The sequence below is a fragment of the Vanacampus margaritifer genome, chromosome 8, assembly GCF_051991255.1.
Source record: "Vanacampus margaritifer isolate UIUO_Vmar chromosome 8, RoL_Vmar_1.0, whole genome shotgun sequence".
Classification (NCBI taxonomy): domain Eukaryota; kingdom Metazoa; phylum Chordata; class Actinopteri; order Syngnathiformes; family Syngnathidae; genus Vanacampus; species Vanacampus margaritifer.
The window spans coordinates 10,312,198-10,336,427 of record NC_135439.1 but is presented as its reverse complement, the minus strand read 5'-3'; the positions used below and the strand labels follow the sequence as shown (position 1 = coordinate 10,336,427).

At 35.7% G+C, this 24,230-nt stretch overlaps 1 protein-coding gene across 2 annotated transcripts; it reads left to right on the top strand.

Moving 5' to 3' along the window:
- Positions 1 to 7,859: 7,859 nt before the first annotated feature.
- Positions 7,860 to 23,921, top strand: fkbp5 (FKBP prolyl isomerase 5). Of its 2 annotated transcripts, XM_077572769.1 has the most exons (11): positions 7,860 to 8,253; positions 14,741 to 14,874; positions 15,402 to 15,546; positions 15,912 to 16,054; positions 17,277 to 17,394; positions 17,477 to 17,633; positions 17,785 to 17,875; positions 18,767 to 18,850; positions 18,919 to 19,104; positions 19,194 to 19,433; positions 20,823 to 23,921. In XM_077572769.1, exons 1-11 carry the CDS (start codon positions 8,220 to 8,222, stop codon positions 20,925 to 20,927), a joined length of 1,437 nt encoding a protein of 478 aa, XP_077428895.1. In that variant the 5' UTR covers positions 7,860 to 8,219; the 3' UTR covers positions 20,928 to 23,921. The 2 variants fall into 2 exon arrangements, with proteins under 2 accessions (XP_077428895.1, XP_077428896.1); XM_077572770.1 differs by lacking the exon at positions 7,860 to 8,253.
- The last annotated feature ends 309 nt before the right edge of the window (positions 23,922 to 24,230 follow it).

The following is a 24,230-nucleotide window of genomic DNA, read 5'->3' as shown; positions in this document are numbered from 1 at the left end:
CCGCTTGGTAAACAGCGCCCTCTACCGCAGTGGAGAATACAGTGTAATTTACGTTTCTTTCATGTTCTCTTTCTAACGTCATTGCGTGTAATGAAAACGGGGAAAAGAAACAGATTGACCAGCTTTAACAAAGATAATTTAAAGTGTATATGCATATAAACTCAAACGCATCTCAATAAATGAGAATAACGAGGATTTTTTTTAATTGTTCAATTAAAAAAGTGAAGCTAATTAATTATAAACAATGAGGGAAATATTTAATAATTTTATATGATGTAATTTTGATGAGGGCAGCATGGTGGAGGTCAATGTTCGAGCTACTGTGTGAAATATTTTATTTGTTGACCATTACCATTTGAAATACAAATACACATGTTAGGGTTGTCAAAGTTAAACATTAACTTTGGACATTCATTAAAATGATTTAAATCATTGAAAAAAATTAACTCATTTAACAGTTTTATCATACTGTAGCGGCCTGTAACCTCTGCTCTCATGCGCAGCCAAACGCATACATGAACAACCATAAGTTGCTTGTACTTGATGGTGAAAATCAAAAGCAATTTGTGCGCTTTGCACAGTCAAATTCAAATATAGTACCATATTAGTTGTACGTCTTTGACATATTATTTCAGAGGAAAACACCTGCTCAAATTACCACGGGGCCTCACAAATCAATGCTGCTGGAGTGTGGTGCTCGTGGACAAAACAAAATCTGTAAGCAAGAAGTTTTGAGAATTGTTTCTAAGAAATATGCATTTAAAGATGAGTCAGTTTTGATCATGTTGTTCAGCAGTTGTAGTTTACAGGAGAATAATTGTTTTCAAGGATCAAAAGAGAACAGTTTTTAAATGTAAATATTTTTACACTTATATTCAAATTATTGAGACAAATGTTTTATCTTGAGTGCGAAGTCCTGCCAAGAAACAACACAGACGTCATGCTGTACGACCTCAAATGCACAAACCATTTGCTGTGGTTTGTTTATTTCTCAGCAGGGAATATGACTAAATCATCAAGATAGTTATTGCTCAACAGGAGATGACTCGCAAAACATGCTCCTTGTACTATATGCTGCATGTACATGCCCAGTGCATAGTTTAGTTTTAAGCCATTGTGTTCTTTTAGGACAAAAGTTGTGCAAGAAGGCAAGAAAGATTCACTCATTTATTTATTATGTTTTTTTTTGTTTTTAATTTTAATTTTAATTTTAATTTTAATTTTAATTTTAATTTTAATTTTAATTTTAATTTTAATTTTAATTTTTATTATGACATAAGTGATTGATTGTATTCTGTTGCTCTTTTTTGGAATCACAATAATACTTACATACTGTGTCTTGTTTGTGGTGATTGCTGAGTGCCGCCACACCCGTGAATGTTTAGATAAGGCTCCAACTGTCACTGTGAACATTTAACCTTGTTATGCTGAAATTACCCCCCCACACACACACACAACCAACCTCTAATTAGTGAGGCGTGATGGATCAAATTGCCTCTTGACAGATTTTCCTGCCTGTGTTGCCAGATTTTAATATAACTCTGCGCATTTAGTTTCTGTAAATAACGTTCTCCCTGATGGAAAGAAGTTTATGTTGGATGTTTTGTAGAAATTGTATTCGGTATCCACAAGGCTGTTTCATACATTTCCATGATTATGTTTGTGCTCCTCATTCCAGGGATTAAATAAACAAAGAATTGAGGATTAAAGGTTTTACTCAGGACAGCAGATGTAAATATTTGCAAGTGTGCATCATGCAGCCTACATAATGTTTTGTTCAGTTTGGCCTTGGTAGAAGTCGGCGTGTATCCCCAGCAAAAACAGAAAGCCTGCATTCGCACAAAAATGTCATGTTTACTTCTATAAGCCATGCTTTGCCAAGAAACTGGTTGAGTACTTTTCTTGTAATAATGCGCTACACTCCCTGAGCAGATAGAGTAGTTCTTCACATTTACTTTTTTAAACTTTCTATCCGTCCATTCGCTTTCCACAATGCGTTTGTTAGCCCGTCGACAATATGTTTATTAGCATTATGCTAAATTGGTTCAAAAACAATTATAATTCTTTTTGTGTTATATGTTTTATTTTGTGACAGTAAATGTCAACTGTTTGTTAGTATTAAACTATTAAAATACAAGTGGAATTGTTTTTGTTTGTTTTTCGTGACAGTAAACTTCAACCGTTTGTTAGCATCAAGCTAATGGACGCATCAAAAGTAAAGCTAGCTGCTTGAAGCCTGTTTTCTGAAGAATAGTTGACTATCTACCAAACTGCTGCTTGTTGTGAAGTGTGTTGAGTACACGCAGCGCTCCAATCTAAAAAAAAATTTGATCTTAAGTCAACACATATTTTGCTGATTGTAATTATGATTCTACAAAAACAAACAATGTCTTTACAATTGGTTTACAAATCATGATATTTCTCTGATGTCATGTTATTATGCATCAATCATGTCCAACCTTGTGAAACCAATGTAGGCAACAAATTCATGCAAGTTTTTTAAATCTTTTTTTTATTGCGTTTTACTGTCTCTGCTCATCCACAGGGTAAAAGTTCAGGGATCAACAGAAACACACAGGAGATTACGCCACGTACGTAACACGGATGGCCTCAACACAAAAGAGCTTTATGTCGCTCGGCTCGGCTTATTTTTGTCTCAGCGCTTGTTGAAGGGTACGCGCTCTCCTAACTTGATTTGATCGCCAGCATCTTGTCTTTTCTATCACAAAATAAAGAGTTGAGCACTATTTATTTATTTTGTTTAGTACCCACAAGCATGCACGACTGCTGTGAATGACTTGTCTTTTTTCATGCATCCACTCAGGGGTAGTGTTTTTCAGTCCGATTAGTACAGCACATTCTGTTCTGTTTCACTTCCTGATGACTGTGCAGGCTGTATCCCTAAATGAACTCACCCGCGTGCTTCTGGTTACACCGAGACACAAGACAGACGGATTCCCGCAACTGCCTCTCAGTTTTGGTTGTTGTTTTTTTAAAAACTTTTACATCTTAAAAAGATAAGACTACTAAGAAGTACTTGCTGAAGAGGGAAAAAATACAGTAAATTTTATTTAATAATAGACACAGGGTTTTACATGGATGAAGAAAAAAAAAAGATGATACATTGTGTTGATTAAACACACCCATAATCACAAGACACAAATATTCAATAAAAAAAAAGATAAGAATGTAAAGACAAATTATTATTATTATTTTAAAAACATTGCACCACCATGATTTTTCATTTTTAAGCTATTCCTCTCACATGCACAAATATACGGAAATACATATGTGACAGGAAGAGAAAAAAAAGGGCAGATATTTTTTAAATGTTTTTGTCGAAGGCTTATGATTTGTCCATAACAAATCCAGGATGTCGAGGATGGAACAAACAATGTGGTCTCACACAGTACGTCAGTATAAACATTTATCCAAGCATTTCATTTCACGTCAGGTCAGATGAGGTCATCGTGACTTCCACGTAAGCATAGCGAGCTGGAGAACACGCCGCCCGCCAACATCATTTTTTTTTGTGGAAAAACAAGCCAGTCAGTACCGGACCATGGAAAGCCTTCATCAATAGAATGAAGGCCCGTTTGTGTTCTTTGATCGCAGTTGTTTTCTTGGCCTATTATCTTTGCTCTTTTGAATAAAATGTTCCAACAGCATGTGAGAGACAGTCTCCCTCCTGGCGCCTCACGATATTACTCATCCGGGTGACAACCTCCCAGTGGACTTGCAGAATCAAATTCGCTGGTGTTATGTCACCTTTGTTATAACCAGGATCAACGTGTTCCCTTCCGTTGCTGCCTGGCCGGGTGCCAACCATGCGGTTGGACCGTGTTCTCCACGTCTGTACCACCATGAGATGCAACGTGTAGAATGCACTCAGAAAAGCTGAAATCCAGACAACAACCTGGGATCGGAGGTGTGCAAATAAGTCATATCATTTTACATTACAATTTTACAATACAATTATTCAGAACTTAATTAAAGGATTAGATTAGATTTTTTTTTTTTTACTACTAAAACAATAAATAGAAGCTAAAATGTGTTGCAATTGCTTGAACATCTGTCTCAATATAAAAACATTGACAAAGGGGTTTATATATATTATTTGCAGATTCATTTTTAACAGCACAATGTTTAATAAATGACAAAATTAAAAGTCACATCAGGACAAGTTTATGGAAAAATTAAAGATAAAAATTATTTATACTGTAAGACTCAGACTGTCAGGATGATAATTCACTGAAAGGAAATTCCCTCCACTCACACAAGACACTCACCAAAATGTCTCATAGCCAGGAGAAGATTACGCAAATCCCTTTTGTGAAATACATGAAATGACACAAGAAAAGTGTTGAAAAAGTTGTGTCGTGTAGTTCAACATTCTCATAGATTTAAAACGTTGACACGTATTCTTATTTCTAATCTGGCAAATATGAAGTTATTGAATGTTTTGTAGAGAGATGGAATGGGTGAGTACCAATTCCAGGTATCGGTATCGATACCGGGCGTTATTTCACGGTATCAGTATCCTGTCCTCTTGAGGTCGTTTTGCAATCATAGAAATGAGAATAGAAAATTGCCATTAATTTCATACAATTTTAAGGGAAAATGCTACATTGGAATGAGCTCTTTTTAAAAAGTTGTCTGTATTTTTTTTTTTGTTTTGGGAAATTTTAGGTATCCAAAGCACTACTGGTATCGGACTACTCAGAAGTTGAGTAGCCTACTCGTGCTGGAAAAAAAGTGTTATCAAACATTCTTAATTTTGCATGTTTTTTTTTAAATTAAAGATCCTGGCACATATTCTAATCAACAAAACATTAGAAGTAGAACATTAGGTATGCGTTTTTCGAAGATCTTTTATTTAATTTACTTTTTTTGGTCATAATGTACAGAAATAACAATAGTGAACACAACATTTCAAACACAATGTCTTACACTCCTTTGCGAATTCCACAAAAGACATTCATGAACATTGTTTTTTTTTTTCTCTCTTAATGTTTCCTTGTTATGACTGACAACTTGTGCAAGGCATGCTTGAGTAGTCACTAGCAAAAACAACAATGGAGGACAGCATGTTGCGGTTGTGCTTATTGTGCAACGATACTTGATCAAATCAAATTCCATTCAAAGGTTGTACTGTTCACGAAAGCACAAGCCGTTGGCGTCAAAGTGTTTGTTTGTTCTTTTGTTTACAGGTGTGACTGAGCATTATTTTGACAATGTTGTTTGTGGAAACATTTTGGCAAAGAGTTTTAATAGTTTACAAGCTTTTATTTTATTTTTATTAAATGCTATGGTTTTAAATGTGTAAATGTCTCCCATCCTGAAACAACCACACTTAAAGTCACATCAAAAATTCATTTGAACTATTTCTATTAGTTTAACATTTTTTTCCACTTATGTTAACAAGAGTATGAAAACCTAGATTTTTTTAAATTTATTGTACATTTAGAACAGATATAAAAATGTGTGATTAATCGTGAGTTAACTAGTGAAGTCATGCGATTAATTACAATTCAAATTTTTAATCACCTGTCACCCCTAATTTTTAATAATCTTTTCTTTTTTAATCTTTTCTTTAAAAAATAAATAAGCAAATAACTAGTGAAGTCATGCGATTAATTACAATAAAAAAAAATATCGCCTGTCGCACCTAATTTTTAATAATCTTTTTTCTTTTTGAATCTTTTCTTTAAAAAATAAATAAACAAATAACTAGTGAAGTCATGCGATTAATTACAATAAAAAAATATATCGCCTGTCGCACCTTATTTTTAATAATCTTTTCTTTAAAAAATAAATAAAGAAATAATTAGTGAAGTCATGCGATTAATTACAATAAAAAAATATATCGCCTGTCGCACCTAATTTTTAATAATCTTTTCTTTTCTTTTTTAATCTTTTCTTTAAAAAATAAATAAACAAATAACTAGTGATGTCATGCGATTAATTACAATTAAAAAAAAATTATCGCCTGTCGCCCCTAATTTTTAATAATCTTTTCTTTTCTTTTTTAACCTTTACTTTAAAAAATAAACAAATAACTAGTGAAGTCATGCGATTAATTACAATAAAAAAATTTAATCGCCTGTCGCGCCTAATTTTTAATAATCTTTTCTTTTCTTTTTTAATATTTTCTTTAAAAAATAAATAAACAAATAACTAGTGAAGTCATGCGATTAATTACAATAAAAAAATATATCGCCTGTCGCACCTAATTTTTAATAATCTTTTTTTATTGAACCTATGGTGGTGAATGAGTTAAGATATTCATCTATGTAAAGGCACAGATCATCAGGATTTCTCACAGTAATTATCAACTTTTATTTAACAACATAAAAAAACATCAAAAGGCTACATGACATTTTATTTCAGTAAATCTCTACAAGTGTTTCCAAAATTTCACATATCAACACTAGTGAACTAGTTTTAGAACAGACCCCGCAGGTTTTTTTGTGGGTGTGTGTCAAAGTCAATTTGTCGCTTCACAAACAAAACAAATTCTTGCTTTTTACCGTCGTTAGTCATGGACTAAAACTCGTTATGCCAATAGTCTCAAAGGCAGCATTAAATCTGCCTGTGGCCTCGGCAGATAGCAGATGGCCTCCCGACACTGAGTCTTGGTCTCTGGTGACGTTTTTCTTCCATATTCTGGCTGTAGTACTTAGTAAGACCGTGCTAAATGTCTACTTCTGGTAAAGTTTTCCCTTTACTGATGTGCTAACTTGTAATGGAGTGTGTAATGTGGTCTCTAGTCTAGAACAGGAGTTCCTAGACTTCTTTTGTCCCAGGAACTCCTTACAAGGAATAGACACACTGAACTAACAGCGTGGTAAATGGATAACTAGAGCTCGTTATGTCACTTACTAGTCCACTGCCTTTAAAGGCACATGTCAACACGCAAATACTACAGCGTGTTTTGGGGGTAATTACTGTCAAGTAAATAGATTGATGGGATTGGAATCAATTAAATTGCTTAGTCAAGGTACCACTTGGCATCATGATCACACTTTTAATTGGCCTAAAGCTAAGGTAGGGAGAAGGTATGTTTGTTTTGTATTACAACTCAAAAGCCCGGGAGGCAGATCTTGTCCACCACATGTTTTTTTTGTGGTTCACGATTTGTTCTGTTCATTTTCTAAAATTAGCAAAATTGCAATCTTTTTATTTTTTTTTTTACAGATTTTACCCAAATCCCATATATATAGGCTGGGGATAGGTAACTCTTCTTGTTAATTTTAAGTTAAAATTCCCGAAAAACTATAAAACCCCAAAATATGAAAACATATTGAGATTTTTTTTTTTAAATACACAAATATATGAATCCACAACTGAGAATATGCAGGGTCCCTCCTGCAAAAAAAAAAAAAAAAAAAAAAAATATATATATATATTTTTTTTCAACATTTAATGATATACGACACAATTAATTGCAAATTATGTTGCAGCTCCCCAAATACCAGCTCGTGAAGCGCAGGGGGAGTACTGCTCTACCTAGATCTACAAAACTTTATTTCCCAACCCCCAAAATACAATTCTATTCAAATTCGAAAACCAAAACCAAACTATCCCCTTAAAAACAACAACAACCGGTAATCCGCTTGTAAAAGGTCTCTTATCCGACCAGCGTGCCCCGGGATCAAATCAAGCCGCCTCCAGGCGCTCCTTCTCGGGCTGCCGAGAACTTGACTTGCCGGCAAGGTGTCAAGCAGCAGCCGTCTCGTCTCGGTTGTTCTCGATCCGAACTGTCAGCTGACCGCGGGTGGGAGGAGGACAGCCTGCTACGGAACAGCCTGTTCCCGGCAGACCAAGCTCGGCAAAGAACGGGTTACAGGTCAGTGTGTCTATTTGGAACACTGTGTTCTCATCAGCAGCGGCGGCGGCGGTACAGCCACAGCACAGCCGGAACATTGTGTTACTTTGTGGCTCCTTTCCAAGACCTGCCCTTAATTTCATACTCAACGCTCCGTCACTGCGCCCTCCCCCCCTCCCCTCTGCGTCTTTTCCGCCTCTGTACGTCCACCCGGCTCATTTTGACGTGTGCACTCCATGTGGCCGCCGGTGCGATTGTGGCGTTCCAGCCTCAACAACACAGGACGCTCAATCGGTCGCAAGACGCTCGCAGCGCGTCGGAACATCTCGTACCCAGGACGTGACGTCATTATCTACAACCCGGCGCTCCTTAGTTGACTTTCACCTGGTGGATGTTATTTATTTGGAAAAGAAGTACAAGAAAATGTGAGTCGTTATTTGTTTTGTGACTTAAGTGGAGTGTTTGTTACGGTCTTAAGTGATCGGGCTTGCTTTCCCGCTCATTGAGTGATTGAGATCTTTTTCGTCCATTATGAGGGTGAAAAATGGGTTCGTGTCATGTGTCTGATGCTGGTGATGTGTTGAGGGAGAAGTTGCCTGGAGGATGGAACATTTGTGGGGGGCATTTGAGGTTGCAGGTGTAACCAGTGTGCGGTGGAAAAGTCTGTTTGAATCTTTTTTTTCCCTCTCCCATTATTTGCCAATATTATGAAATAGACCATGATAAGAGAAATAGAACATGTGTTTACAGTGAGATGACGTGATGTAAGATTTCACATGAATGTTGCAGGACAGTGACTCATTTGATGTACTTGTACTAAAACACACACACACACACAAAGAGATGAGGAAGAACTCTCTAATATGCAAATTGTGCACTAATGTCTGGTTATACATATGGAAATGATCTTATTTACATGTTGACTTTTTGCTACTACTGTACATGAAAATCCTTGGGATGCATCATATGTTACTTTTTCCAAGAATAGTCAAGAAAATAGAAGAACCTCTGGGATGTCAACAAAATGCTTTGCACCAAGTTTTAAGACCATCGATCATATTATAATCATAATAATTGATCAACGTAATAAGGCGTATCGAATCAGTGTCGATAGATTTATGTCCCCCTGAATTCTACATTTTGTGTGAGTCAGATGTTTTCGCATTCCTGCGTAGGGTTTGCGAGTTTTGGTCTTCACACCACTCCGTTGAATCAATTGTTCCACATTATTGTCGCAAGGTAACAAGTCGGTTGATCACAATGTGATCCATACGTTGAAGGAGACGCGACGGCGAGGAAGGTGACTCAATCGAAACGTGTTTCATAAGGGGTGGGGGGGGGGGGGGGGGGGTCTGAGATTACTGAACACCATCAGGCTTCACCGGTGGGGAACTGAATAGAAGGAACATTGTGTTCAGACACACACACACACACACACGTACGCACGCGTACAGTACATTTGAGGACATTGCATTTATTTTGTGGGTCACGTATGAGTGCAGAACACAAAACAAACCACAGGCAAGATGTCACCATAATGTGAGGTTTCATCTATTGACAAATCATTTTTGTAATAATGTGTCTCAAAGAGAATGAAATAAATTAACTCATTCACTTCCGTTGACGTCTACAGACGTCAAAAATTCATTTGAACTATTTCTATTAGTTTACATTTTTTCTCTCCACTTTTGTTAATAAGAGTATAATAAACCTAAAAAAAAAGAAATTGTACATTTAGAACAGATATAAAATTTGTGATTAATCGTGACTTAACTAGTGAAGTCATGCGATTAATTACGAAATTTTTTATTCGCCTACGCCCCTCATTTTTAATCATCTTTTCTTCTTTAAAAAAAAATATAATATATATATAATATATTTTTTAATTTTAAATAATCATTTCTTTAAAAAAAAGAAAATATAAAAAATTAGGCGATTAAATCTTTTAATCATAATTAATCCCACGACTTCACTAGTTAACTCACGATTAATCACAAATTTTTTATCTGTTCTAAATGTACAATAAAAAAATCTAGGTTTTCATACTCTTGTTAACAAAAATGGGAACAAATGTTAAATGAATAGAAATAGTTCAAATGAATTTTTGACGTCTATAGCCGTCAATGGCAGTGAATGAGTTAAGAAATTGGGTACACACTAGGAGCCCAAATTGGGTTATGATGTTGAACTGTCAAGCTAAATTAGGGTAAAATTGAATTGAATCCAGGTGTTTCATCACCTTGCATGTTACAAAACTCCTGCCAGTAAACGGGAGCACACACCGTCTCCATTTTGTGTTTCCTCTCGAGGCTTTTTTTTGTTCCTTCGCTTGGTTGAGCTCATTTTCTCAAAGCACACAATGTTCCAACAGGCTGTCCTGACAATCAAAAGTCCCTGTGAATTTATCTGACTACCTTGACTCGTATAATATCCCTCGAACGTGCAGAGAGCGATTTGGTTGCCTTGCTTTTTAAAGCCAGTCCAGCGTGAAGCTAACTTTCCAAATGGAAAGATATCTGAAATTGAATACGGTCTGAAAACTGTCACCATCTTAACAGGTGATAAAATAAAACTAGGAGTGTGCAAGGAAGTGGAAGAGAGCGTGGCTTGCTGGCCAGTCGACTTTATGCGTCATCCATCATTGCAAAAATTGAGTTGCTTATGAAATGTGGGGTGAAATCAGGGGTGTGCCAATCGCGATTCTCATTTAGTACGAGTCAAAATCAATTTTAAATGTCCCAAAATCGATTTTATTTAAATTATTTTATACTGTCTTGCCTCTTGTCTGTGTGTGCCTTTATTTGGAGCGCTGTTCATGCTGTACCCGATTTGTCCACTTAGGGGCAGTGTGGTTCCACGCGGTCTAATACACTGTTAAGTTGTAGCCACTTTAGAGAGCGGAAGGAAAAAGTGACGATCAAGTTATTCCAATAAAAGTTGTTTTTTTGCCGTTCTTTTGAGTGATCAAAGTGGCGCGAGTAGCGCATTAATTAGCATTAGCGAGTCAGACTGGAGTAGATCATTATAATTCCTTGCACATCTATAGATTGAAGTAAAAATCATTGTCAATCAAATCATTTTGAATGGAAAATCGATTCTGAATCGAATCGTGAGACATTCAAAGATTCCCACCCCTAATAAAAACAGATTTTTTTATTTTTTGGAAAAATGTCTTAACTCATGCTATTAACGGCTATAGACGTCAAAAATTCATTTGAACTATTTCTATTAGTTTAACATTTTTTTCCCACTTTTGTTAACAAAAGTATGAAAACCTAGAATTTTTTTTATTGTACATTTTGAACAGATATAAAATTTGTGATTAATCAGGAGTTAACTAGTGAAGTCATGCGATTAATTATGATTAAAAAAAATTATTGCCTGACGCACCAAAAAGCAAAAATCATTGTCAATCAAATCATTTTGAATCAAAAACCATTCTCAATCGAAAATTGATTCTGAATCAAATGGCAGACCCAAAAATCTGAATCGAATCGTGAGACATTCAAAGATTCCCACCCCTAGTAAATATGCACTTCCCTATATGATGACAAATCTGCCAGGCGAGGATCGCTGCTCACTTTGCAGTGTACATTCCGTTCCGTTCTTTTATGACTGACAGTGACTTTTATCATCTTGCACAGGCTGTAAATGTGGGATTGAGCAGCCAGAACTAACGTCACACCGAGTTGAATTTTCTGGATGGACCTCATTGCATCACTTTGACACATTTTTAAGAACATTTTAATAAGTTCCCAACTTGACAACTTTATGGGCCGTCACATTTTGGAGATTTCACTGCACTTCGCATTTCTGAGTCTTTCGGTTCGTTCACAAACCACCAAAGTCACTTTTCGGGGCCTGAAGAAAAATCATCTCCCTGATTATCTCCTTCTCTGAATCTTAAACGTGACACTTGTACAAATGCACATCTTTTTAGCCATCACCATGGCAACCTCTAAATTCATTTCTCTTATTTTTCTAATGATGTTCAATCTCATTTTTATTTATGTTATTAAGACCTTAGTTTCCCAGCCTTTATACATTACATTAGAAAATTTCATGGCACATCACCAAACAAAAATGTCCCAATATCACCCTAAAAACAGTTGGGTGGAAAAATAACCCAGTTTGGGATCACTAGACCCAATTTTCTGGGTTGGAAATTGCGGTATTTCTGACCCAGCTTTATTTTTTACAGTAAAAAAATAATAAGGTAGTAATGCAAAAAATGGATTGTTTTGTACAAAATGACAATATTTTTGAGGGGTGTTATACAAAATGCAGTATTTTTGGGGGGGGGGGGGTGTGCAAAAGAACTCAAAAGTTGGGTCATATTCACCCAAGTGTATCAGTCCATTTTTATTTATTTATTTATTTTACCCAAATTGGGTTATTTTTGACCCAACAGCTTTTAGAGTGAAGCCACCCTCGAAAAACATTTGGTTAAAAAATAACCCAATGTGGGTAAAAAATAAACTTTTTGACTTATTCATTTAACAAAGTTTTTTTTTTGTACAAAACACATTTTTGGGTAGTTTTGCACAAAAGAACCCATTTATTAATTTTGACAAAATTGTTTTTTTTGGGGGGGGTTAACATATAACCCAAAAAGTTGGGTCATTCCCTTGTTGGCGCATATTGGGTTATGTTTGACCGAACTGTTTTTAGAGCGTATACTAAAACAATGATGACCTTGTGATGAATTTACTCCCAAATTTGAAATGCAATCAATTTAGTTGAACACAAAGCTGATTTACTGACAATAATTGCAGAAAGACACACAGAGATCTTAAATACGAATTCAAAGACTAATAAAGTGAAATTGGATCATTTCCTACAGCACACCTGATGCTTACTCTCATGATCACTCTCTGCACACAATGGTTGGAAATCACAAATTCCGATGTTTGAAAATAAGTAAACACATACAGTATGTACATAGTTGCTTCATGGCTCGAGATTCCGCTCGTGTCAGGTGTCACTCCTTTTTTTAGGATTTCACAACGATGACTTAGCGGAGAGTTGTGAAGCGTTTTTATATGCAATTGGGAGCGGAATTCATGCCTGTGCGTGTGTTTACTTCTAAAACGGTGACCTAGAATTTGCACAGCTTTATGAATCTGGCCAAAAGAATGTGCATGCACATTTCTTTGAAAGCTCATTTTGAACTCTTGAGGTTGTTCACGCATAGTTGGCCGCATTTGGCCTCTACTGTACGCACTCAAGTGCGTGCGCCTCACGTGAGCACACACAAAAATAAATTTGGGAAAAATATAAAAGCAGCCTCAGATTGTGAGAAAAAGCTCTTCCAGCCAGTTCAAAATAACATCCATTACAATTCCACCCCGTTGTGCTTATCAAGGCTTTTTATCAGCACCGCCGTGTTTTTTTGCTGACAGTTTCGCTTTACTGCAAACAAACTTGATTGTTGACACTGCCGGGAACTCTTAGAAGTTTCACCTCACAGAGGAAAAGTGGTTGTTTATTTTTAATGGCACTTTTTGGCAGAGACTTAATGAATGAACTGAATGGCCTTTCAAGGTGGTTCTAAATACAGGATTTGAAACCAGCTGCAGTAATGGTTTCAAACTCAAATTGAAAAAAAAAAATGCTATATATATATATATATATATATATATAAAATCTTCAGCCAGCCCCATCCGTGCTTTAAAAGTGCTTAAAATCTATTCTAAAACACACTTGAAGCCAATAAAGTGCTGCTAAAATGGGGGTGATCTGATGTCACCACTTTGATGTAGTGAGACAAGTCTAGCAGCTGCTGCACCGTCAACCAGCTGGACGCGAGAGTGTGATTTTTGACTCGAGAGACGATTGAGTTGCAGTAATGGCGAGAAAATGAAGGCTTACATCAATCGTTCATGGTCAGGTTTAATAATTGTTGATTTCATTTTGGCTACAGTTACTAATGTGGGAGATTTTTATGATGTGTGAAGGTGAAATCTGAATAAAAATGACTCTTAACTCATTCACTGCTTTTGACGGCTATAGACGTCAAAAATTCATTTGAACTATTTCTATTAGTTTCACTTTTTTTCCACTTTTGTTAACAAGCGTATGAAAACCTAGAATTTTTTTTATTGTACATTTAGAACAGATATAAAATTTGTGATTAATCGGGAGTTAACTAGTGAAGTCATGTAATTAAATACAAAAAATATTAATCGCTTTATGCCCCTAATTAAAAAAAAAAGATTATAAAAAATTAGGGGCGTCAGAAGATTAAAATTTGTAATTGTAATTAATCGCATGATTTCAATAGTTAACTCGTGATTAATCATACATTTTATATCTGTTCTAAATGTACAATAAAAAAATTCTAGGTTTTCATACTCTTGTTAACAAAAGTGAAACTAATAGAAATCGTTCAAATGAACTTTTAACGTCTATAGCCGTCAATGGCAGTGAATGAGTTAAGTTTCTGTTTGTGTAAGTGATGTCTGAAAAGGTTGGTTTTAATGATGTGACTGGTGTTAATTTGTTCAGTTAGAGAAGATTTTGCGCCAATCTTACGAATGGTGATTTGGCCAGGGAGCAACATATAGATAAAACGTAAAACCGGGCCTAAAAGCGACCCTTGCGGTACACCACAGACAAGGGTCGAGCAGAATAGTTGCTTATTTTTGTCCTGCCGGTTGTTTCATGTGCTGCAAAAGCACGATGATATCAGGAATGGTTCTAATATTAAGTAAATAGAAAAATAAAACCAGATATAGACACTAAATCAGCTCTCCGAAGCAGCCAAACATCATAAAATGTCTACTGTGGGGCTTCTGTGTGATGTAATCACACATAAAATCTACATATATATAAATTAAGAGATTGTAAAGCACAGCTTGCTTAATTAAAATGATTTGTTAACACAAGACTTTTATTTGAACTATTCTCCAGCCAGCGTGACTGTGTGCCCACAAGCAGACATGACAACTGATCAGAATCTTTCTATGGACGGGCCCTCGACAGCTGCTGTGTTTGCAGCAAAGGGCACTGATGTAACACCTAAAAAAGACCAAGGAATAGTCAAGGTATGTTTTATTGTCATTTTTTTGTTCGTGAGATTGTCTTCAGGCTCGTCGTTCGGCAAAATGAACTCATTCACTGCCATTGACGGCTATAGACGTCGAAAATTCATTTTGAACTATTTCTATTAGTTTAATTTTTTTTCCACTTTTGCTAACAAGAGTATGAAAACCTAGATTTTTTTTTTATTGTGATTTTAGAACAGATACAAATTTTTGATGAATCGTTAGTTAACTAGTGAAGTCATGTGATTAATTATAATTAAAAAAAATTTAATCGCCTGACCGGCCTAATTAAATTATTTTTTTTTAAATAAGGGCCGTTTAATCGTAATTAATCGCATGATCATTTTATATCTGTTATAAAGGTACAATAAAAAAATCAAGGTTTTCATTAAAAAAAAAAAAATTAAATGGAACAAAAATGTTAAACTAATAGAAATAGCTCACATTAATTTTTGACGTCTATAGTCGTCAATGGCAGTGAATGAGTTTACAAAAAAAAACATTTTTTTTTGCCTTCTCACTTAAAGCTTGTCAAGCGTCACGGGCATGATGGAGAGCGCCCAATGATTGGGGACAGAGTGACAATCCATTACACTGGAAGTCTCCTCACTGGGAAGAAGTTTGACTGTAGCCGAGATCGCAAGGAGTCCTTTTCATTCAACGTTGGCAAGGGTAGGTGACTCACACCCTGTTCTTTATTCTTCCTGTACAATATGCAAATTGAACGCTTGAGACAAAGCTTTTCCTCGCGGTGATGAGAACATTGACATGCTGGTCTTCTGAGTCTCTGTCATTGCCATGGTGACTGGGGATGGGCAGAATGATTTATTACGGAAGATTCTTGTCATTTATGTGCGAGTTCACGTCTTAACGCGTCTATGCAAACTTTAAACCTTTGTCAGATTTGCTCATTACTAAATGAGTCAATAACTGTGTGTTCATTTTCAGTGTTTTCTTTGCAATGATTTCTCCATGGTGACTGGTGATAAAGCAACTTTAAAAAATATATTTGACATATTTTCCTTGCCTACAAACAGGACAGGTCCTCAAAGCATGGGACATTGGCGTGTTATCCATGCAAAGCGGAGAAGTCTGCACGTTGCTGTGTAAACCGGAGTACGCTTACGGCGCGGCTGGAAATCCGGACAAAATTCCTCCCAACTCGTCAGTGCTTTTTGAGGTAGGTAAGGAATGTCACCATTGACATTTGGGCTTGAATACAGCGCGCATTCCACTGAGCGACCATCTATGGGCAGAGCAGGCATAGTCCTGCGCATTGCTGAAAATAAACAAACAGTCAACCATTGAATGGCTTCATCAGAAGCGGATTCATTTCTCAGAATGTTCCAACCACAGGCCAGGCCTGAATCCTCTTCAAACTCTTCGTTTGTAGCAAGAAAAAGTCCTTATTATGCCAAGATGTGCCGTGACGATCGACTGCCATCCAGTCCTGTTTAAATATTGTTGTTGTAATTATTATCATTATTGTTATGTGAGCACATTTATGCAACCTGAAATTCTAAAACAATTTATTGCTATAATTGATGTTTTAAAATTTAGAAATGATTTTATTTCACCAAGGTTGACAAATTTCATTTTCTAAATTACTTATTAACTAAAACTATTTATACTAAAGGGAGACTTTGCAGTGCTAATAGTAACTGCTAGCAAGATTTGTATATAGCCTCACTTCGCTAATCTCCCCCTAGTTTATGACCACAGCCAAGTTCCTCACTAAAAGGCACAAGCGTGACTTTTAAATATGAGCATTTATAACAGAGCACATTTATGAAAGTGCGTAGTGGTGATATATAGTCAGCGAGAGTGACGCTAGCAATACTAAGCTAGCATTAAAAGCTGTAAACAAGCCAATGCTAGCCAGGCTGCTACATTGGTAGCATTAACTTTTGTAATGCAGTGTTACTATAAAATTAAATGTTGTCGGTTTTAAGTTTTATTATGGGGAATGTAAAGTCAATTAAAAATCAAGAAGTGGTGATAAATTTACACGTCAATCATAAATATTGCTAATTCCTATCATTTCACATTTTCACTGACTGTACTGTCTGCTACAGACATTAGTGACAGTTCAATAAATGACAAATGATAAAAAAAAAATGCTTTTTTAAAACTGTAAACTCCTCCTTTGATTACATTTTGAAGACAAAAAATGATCAAGGTTGTCTTAGCATATTCAGTAAAATCGTCTACCTATCACCAAATGTTCTTTTGTGGCTAACTCCTACATCTTTTTTTTGTTATGTATTTTTGCCTCCCACACTAAACCTTCCCTTGCACACTGCTGAGTTTTTTTCTTTTTGCTCAAATTGCACCTCTCACACCATTATTATTATTATTATTTTGTTTAAATCTCAGAAGAGTGTTTGTCTTTACTCAAACAGATAGAACTGCTCAAGTTTGAATTAGGAGAGATGCTCACAGATGATGGCGGCATCGTACGAAGAATAAAGGTCAAAGGGGACAGCTACTTGAATCCCAATGAGGGCACAGTCGTAGACGGTAACCCCCGTCACAGATCAATGCTCATTTTGCGTCCGTTACTGTGATCATATCAGGAAACCTGTGTTGTGTCACCGCTCAGTGCATCTGGAGGGGAGATGTGACGGTCGGCTCTTTGACAGCAGGGACGTCAGCTTTGTCGTCAGCGAGTCGGAGGATAAAGGCGTTCCTCTGGGAGTGGACCGCGCCATGGACAAGATGCAGAAAGGAGAATGTTGTATACTTTACTTAACACACAAGTAAGTCATTACTGCTGTTTGTCATTTATATGTATGTGTGTGTGTGTTATTTAAGTCATCACGGATGGGATTTCTCAATCAGCAGAGTGAACATTGAACTGAAGGAAGTGTCATATTTACGCTTCCATTTTTTTCCCCCCTTCTCTTGCAGGTATGCCTTTGGACACAAAGGAAAAGCAGAATTTAAAATTGGGCCAGACAAAGACGTTGTGTATGAGGTTACCCTCAAAGACTTTAAAAGGGTAAGACATCTTCAACCAAAATATGAAAGTAATTCTAGCTTCAATTTAACTCATTCACTGCCATTGACGGCTATAGACGTCAAAAATTCATTTGAATTATTTCTATTAGTTTAATTGTTTCCCCTTCTTTTGTTAAAAAGAGTATGAAAACCTAGATTTTAAAAAAATTGTATTAGACTAGACTAGACTAGAAAATGAAGGCTTATATCAATCGTTCATGGTCAGGTTTAATAATTGTTGATTTCATTTTGGCTACAGTTACTAATGTGGAAGATTTTTATGGTGTGTGAAGGTGAAATCTGAATAAAAATGACTCCGAACTCATTCACTGCCATTGACGGCTATAGACGTCAAAAATTCATTTGAACTATTTCTATAAGTTTCACTTTTTTTCCACTTTTGTTAAGAAGAGTATGAAAACCTAGAATTTTTTTTATTGTACATTTAGAACAGATATAAAATTTGTGATTAATCGTGAGTTAACTAGTGAAGTCATGCGATTAATTACGATTAAAAATTGTAATCGCCGGACGCCACACATTTTTAATAATCTTTTATTTAAAAGAAAAAAAAAGAATATAATTTTTTTTTAAAGAAAAGATTTTTAAAAAATTAGGGGCATCAGGCGATTAAAATTTGTAACCGTAATTAATCTCATGACTTCACGAGTTAACTCATGATTAATCACAAATTTTATATCTGTTCTAAATGTACAAAAAAAATTATAGGTTTTCACTCTTGTTAAAATGTAAAAAATTGTTTTGTTTTTTTAAACTAATAGAAATAGTTCAAATGAATTTTTGACATCGATAGCTGTCAATGGCAGTAAATGAGTTATAGACAATTTTATGACTAATTATTATTATTATGACTTGCGTTTGCTCCATCAAGGCAAAAGAGTCTTGGGAAATGGACTTGCATGAAAAGCTGAGTCAGGCCTCGGAAATCAAGCATAAAGGGAATCAGTATTTTAAGGTACAATATCCTTATATATAGAATATTGTCTGTTTTTGTCAATTAAACAAAAATATTTGGCATTTTAGGCAGGACACTACTACCACGCAGTCATCCAGTACCAGCGGATAGTTTCCTGGCTTGAGATGGAGTTCGGTAGCGGCTTGGAGCAGCAGAAGCGGATGAATGATTTTCTATTGTCAGCCCACCTCAATTTAGCTTTGTGTTTCCTGCGCATTCAAGATTTCTCTCTGGTAGTGGACAACTGCAACAAGGTGTGCTGAGTTAAGACTGCTTTTAAATCGACGTTCGCAATTCACAAGTAGTTACCTTGCGTTGTTGTTTTTGTCGCCCCGTCTCCAAGGTGATCGACCTCGACGCTAGCAACGAGAAGGCCCTGTATCGTCGCGGGGAGGCCCGGCTTCTCCGAAATGAGTTCAGCTTGGCCTTGGTGGATTTTCAACACGTGCTCCAAGTCAATCCCGCCAATCGGGCGGCTCGTAATCAGATTTCCAACTGCCAAAGCAAGATGAAGGAATATCATGAGCTGGACAAGAGGACTTACGCAAACATGTTCCAGAAATTTGCAGAACGTGACACCAAGGTAAATAAATAATGTGCCCAACAACCTTTAGTCATGTGACATTTGCAAGCTGAGCTGTGATTGGCCGTTAGCTGTGTCAAAATGGCCGCCCCCTGAATTGGATGTAACGGGAGGATTTTGCTGCTTAATTCATATTCCACAAAAGCAATAGTAATCAAAATCTCATGTTTAGACTGGTGGGGCTGCATAGAACATATTTGGTGGTGTCTTACGCTTTAATGTTGTTGTTTTTTACAACCGTCAGACACTCGTGCATAATCTAATAACATCCACTATAAGAAGTGTATAAAAAATACTCTGATTTTGTGAAGTTGATAATGCTCAGTTTTCATTGACACTATTGTTTATAAAAGCAATTATAACGACAATGTCCACAAAACTGGAGTCGCCTTTGACCATGGTGGTTGCGCTCTATGATTATACTGCCCTCTAGTGTTCATCCGATTTTTTTCTGCTCGTGCTTGAATATGAAGACGTTTCTTTTTCTCTCTCTCCACAATTTAAAACAGTTCGTAGGGATTTTAATAACACGAATCTGACATTTTAAATACTTGAAGGATCAAGAAAAAATAGAAGGAAAAAAAAGCTAAAATTGACCATAAAAACAATAAAAATTCTTAGCCTGCTTAAGTGTCTCTCATTGCATAAATGAAGCGAACACTCAACACAAGCACACTTTCCATGAATATTTTTGTGTGAAACTACGTAAGCGTATTGCATTCATTTGAAGAAAAAAAAAGTCCTGTTTTCGGACAAATTTTTGGGGGCAGCTTTTTTTTTTTAAAGTTTTTTTTTTTATGTTTTATTGAATATTTTTTCCGTTTTTTAAATTTATTTTTCGTTATTTTTTTCCCTCTGTTCTTCAGAATATACTTTTTCAGTTTTTCTGAGTATTTTTTCACCTGTTTTATAAAATAAATATTTTTCTGTTTTAAAGATTTTTTTTTTTAAAGGGGTTTTCCCTCAGAGATCAGAGAACAAACCACAATACAGTATACACATTCATTCCTTTATTGAGAGCCAGTTAGTAAACATGACCATCTTATTGCATATGGAGGAAAATGTCAGCTTCAGCTATTAGCGAGTCTGCAACAAGTCACTTGGAGTTCAGAGGTCCCAAAAACAGAACACCAGCTCTGTTTTTTTAAATAATTTTTTTCCCAGTTTTTTTGAATATTTTTTTGAATACCCCCCCCCCCCTGCTTGTCTGAGTAATTTTTCCTCCTGTTTTTCTAAATACTTTTTTCCAGCCTTTTTTTCTGAATAGTTTCTCAACAGAAAAAAATATTCAGAAAAACAGAAAAAAATATTCAGAAAAACAGGAGTTTTTTTTTCCGAGTGAATGCATTACGCTTCCCGTATGAAACAAATCTAATCTGCTTGAAACAGGACGGGAGGACAAAGAGGAGGCGGGACGAGAGCGTGAGGAGCAGCAAGAACGACGAACTGGGCATTAAACGGCGACGGAGTCAGGACCGACTTTCATGTCAGTGACGTCTGTGAGGAAATAAAAAGCGGACATGGAGCAGAATTTCCAATCCAAACTCCCAATATTCCCATTCCAAAGCAGACTTCTGTGAGTGGCTTCAAGACGGCTCAGCTTGTCCCTTTTTCAAATGGAAACATTATTTACCTTCATCTTAAACGGCAACTAAGATGAGATGTGCCTCGGCGCTGTGTGTCCACATCTCCAAACGTGGTTTTCCAGGTTCTGATTGCACATGTCGCCATTGGCCGTTTTGGGCTGAGACTTGAATCAAACGGCGCAATCTGTGCTTTGGATAGCTTCTGTAAGTCATGTGTGCCACAGATGGCTTTAAAAACACAATTGTTTTCTTTTCTGCAAAATTCCCTTGAGGAAAATTGATGGATTAGTTGCATCACGTTGGTAGAATTAAAAATGCATCGTCTCTATCAGCTGGTTCCTAAATCAGTTCATACTAATAGGAAATAAGCACAACTGAAAGATGCCAAAAAGATATATAACCTCACATTTCACAATATATTTGGTCACTGCTAGGGGTGTGACAAAAAAACAATTTGAATGGGAAAATGAGTTTCGTTCCACTTTTAAAATATATTGAGATATTTATTGTCGTTTATTAAAGTGCTGACAAGTTCATTCATTTAAAAATGACATGAAACTCACTGCATCATACTCGAACTGAGCCGTACCTTATCAAACGGTAATTCCACCGAATCAAACCAAATTGAATGGTTTCAATTTAAAAATGAACCGTCCTTGAATTGTATTGCACCCCATTTATCGAAAAAACGTGCCGAATAGTGTCTTATTGGAGAGATGCACACTAATCACTACAGTGAACAATTTTATGAATTCACCCGATTACTAGAGGTGAAAAATGGCAAAACATTTAATGAAATACATTTGCATGAGAAAATGTACAAATTATTGTTAACATAAGCATTTGTTATCTATTTAAAGATGAAAACTTTATACAAACTACTGAAAAAAAACTTGTGAATACTGCTAGGAAAGTTCTTTCATTAAAAAAAAAATATGTTGAATAAAAATAAATATTTGAGTTTGCACCTTATCTGCTTGTCCCTTAAGTATACAGTATTACTTTAATTACCTTCATTATATTTCTCTTAACTTTTATAGATTCCTTAAATTTTTCAATTTTCAACTTTGGAAATTCACAAATCTGGCTGCATATATTAACTCATTCACTGCCATTGACGTCTATAGACGTCAAAAATTCATTTGAACTATTTCTATTAGATCGATTTTTTCCCCACTTTTGTTAACAAGAGTATGAAAACCTAGAATTTGTTTTATTGTACATTTTGAACAGATATAAAATGTATGATTAATCATGACTTAACTATTGAAGTCATGCATTTAATTCCAATTAAAAAAATTATTCGCGATAAAAAAGAAAAGATTATTAAAAAATTAGGGGCATCAGGCGATTACATTTTTTAATTGTAATTAATTACATGACTTCACAAGTTAACTCACGATTAAACAAATTTTTTTTTTATATCTGTTCTAAATGTACAAAAATAAATAAAATTCCCTAGGTTTTCATACTCTTGTTAACAAAAGTGAAAAAAAAAAAGTTAAACTATAGAAATAGTTCAAATGAATTTTTGACGTCTATAGCCGTCAATGGCAGTGAATGAGTTAATGTAAGTATGGCATTAATAACATCCATTTAATGGCAACAATAGTTTTTGAATGGGAACCAGTTGCGTCTGATGAATGACGTTGCACCTTAAGAGCTCATAACGACTTTGAAGCAATGACTACATTTGAAACTGGCGGCAGCTTTAACGAATGAACACTGAATTTAAACTTGCGTTTCTACGCAAATGTCCAGAAAACGAGTTCCTAAACATGCTCATCACGTGCACACTGGTATGTGCCCGATACTTAAACGATGGCCGCATTTCTTTTCCTCCTGTTAAATATCCATCCATTTTCTTAACCGTTTGTCCTCACAAGGGTAGCGGGGGTGCTGGAGCCTATCCCAGCGGGCTTCGGGCAGTAGGCGGGCTACACCCTGAACTGGTTGCCAGCCAATCCAGGGCACACATTGTGGAACAACCGTTCACACTCACAACCACACCTTGGGACAAATAAAGAGTGTTCAAATAATCTGCTGTGCGTGTTTTTGGAATGCGGGAGGAAATCGGAGCCTGTTAAATATGAATAATCTCAGTATCAGCATTCCCCTAATGTCCATTTGTAGTACTGCATGCGGACTGATCGCACCACTTTTAGAAAGACAAAATTAAGTGTGGTCTTTTAAAGGAGATATTTCATCATAAACGTGACAAATGTAAGTAAATGAGGGACAGTAATGAAGCCATTACAGATAATCAAATTGCAATTTTGTGTAATATTCATTGAACAAGTGGTCTTTTTATCGCGCGAATGTTAATAACAGACAGTGATGCACTTTGGTCAGATGATCTTTTGAGTAAAATGTCTGGAAAAGTATCAGGCAATGATCTTGAGATGTTTTATAAACATTGGTATGTTGATAATGAAAAACCTTGGCTGTCTTAAATATGTTGCGTATCGCCGTGTGAGTGCTAATATTAAGTCTTTTCTAAATGCATTGCTATGGCTGTAATCATTTTGTACAGTGAATGTGAGCATGAAGTTCTTTTCTATTACATAGGATTATTTTGACTCTGAATTTGATGTATTTTTAAATCCATTAAAAAAAAATTATACATGGATAATTGGCAAAAGTAAACAAATACAGTATGGTCAAAAAGAAGCACTGCCCCAATTGGATTTGAACGGAAGCTATGAGTTTTTCCCCTTCACGATGTTTATATGTAAACATCACACTTGTGTGTCATGTTTGAACCTGCCATTAAATGCAAAAGAAATACTTACAAGCAGAAATGATGTAAGGTACCATTCATGTGAGTGTTCTATATATTTTTTTATTTGTATTTTTTTTTTGCACTTCAGAAAGAATAAAAGAGCATTTGCATTTATGAAAATGTGTCTTTCTTTAAGGTCAAATTTTTAATCGCATGACTTCAATAGTTAACTCATGATTAATCGCACATTTGAAATCTGTTCAAAATGTACAATAAAATATTTTGCATAAAAGTGGGAAAAAAAAGTTGAATAGAAATATGGCTGCATCATTTATTGATAAAATTGAGTTACATTTAGAAAGATGTACTGTACTGTAAAAAACGAGTTTGATATTGATTTGTGTTTTTCTGCCACTAGATGGCATAATTGCATTTGCAAGACGTTGGTGACAGCTCAGTGCATTTTCCTTTTCATATTAAGAGCCATCT

Coding starts and splice junctions, on each gene's coding strand:
- fkbp5 (XM_077572769.1), top strand. CDS start 8,220: ATGTTATTTATTTGGAAAAGAAGTACAAGAAAAT. Junction 17,634..17,784: donor ATACTTTACTTAACACACAA/GTAAGTCATTAC, acceptor CTTCTCTTGCAG/GTATGCCTTTGGACACAAAG. Junction 19,434..20,822: donor TTGCAGAACGTGACACCAAG/GTAAATAAATAA, acceptor TGCTTGAAACAG/GACGGGAGGACAAAGAGGAG.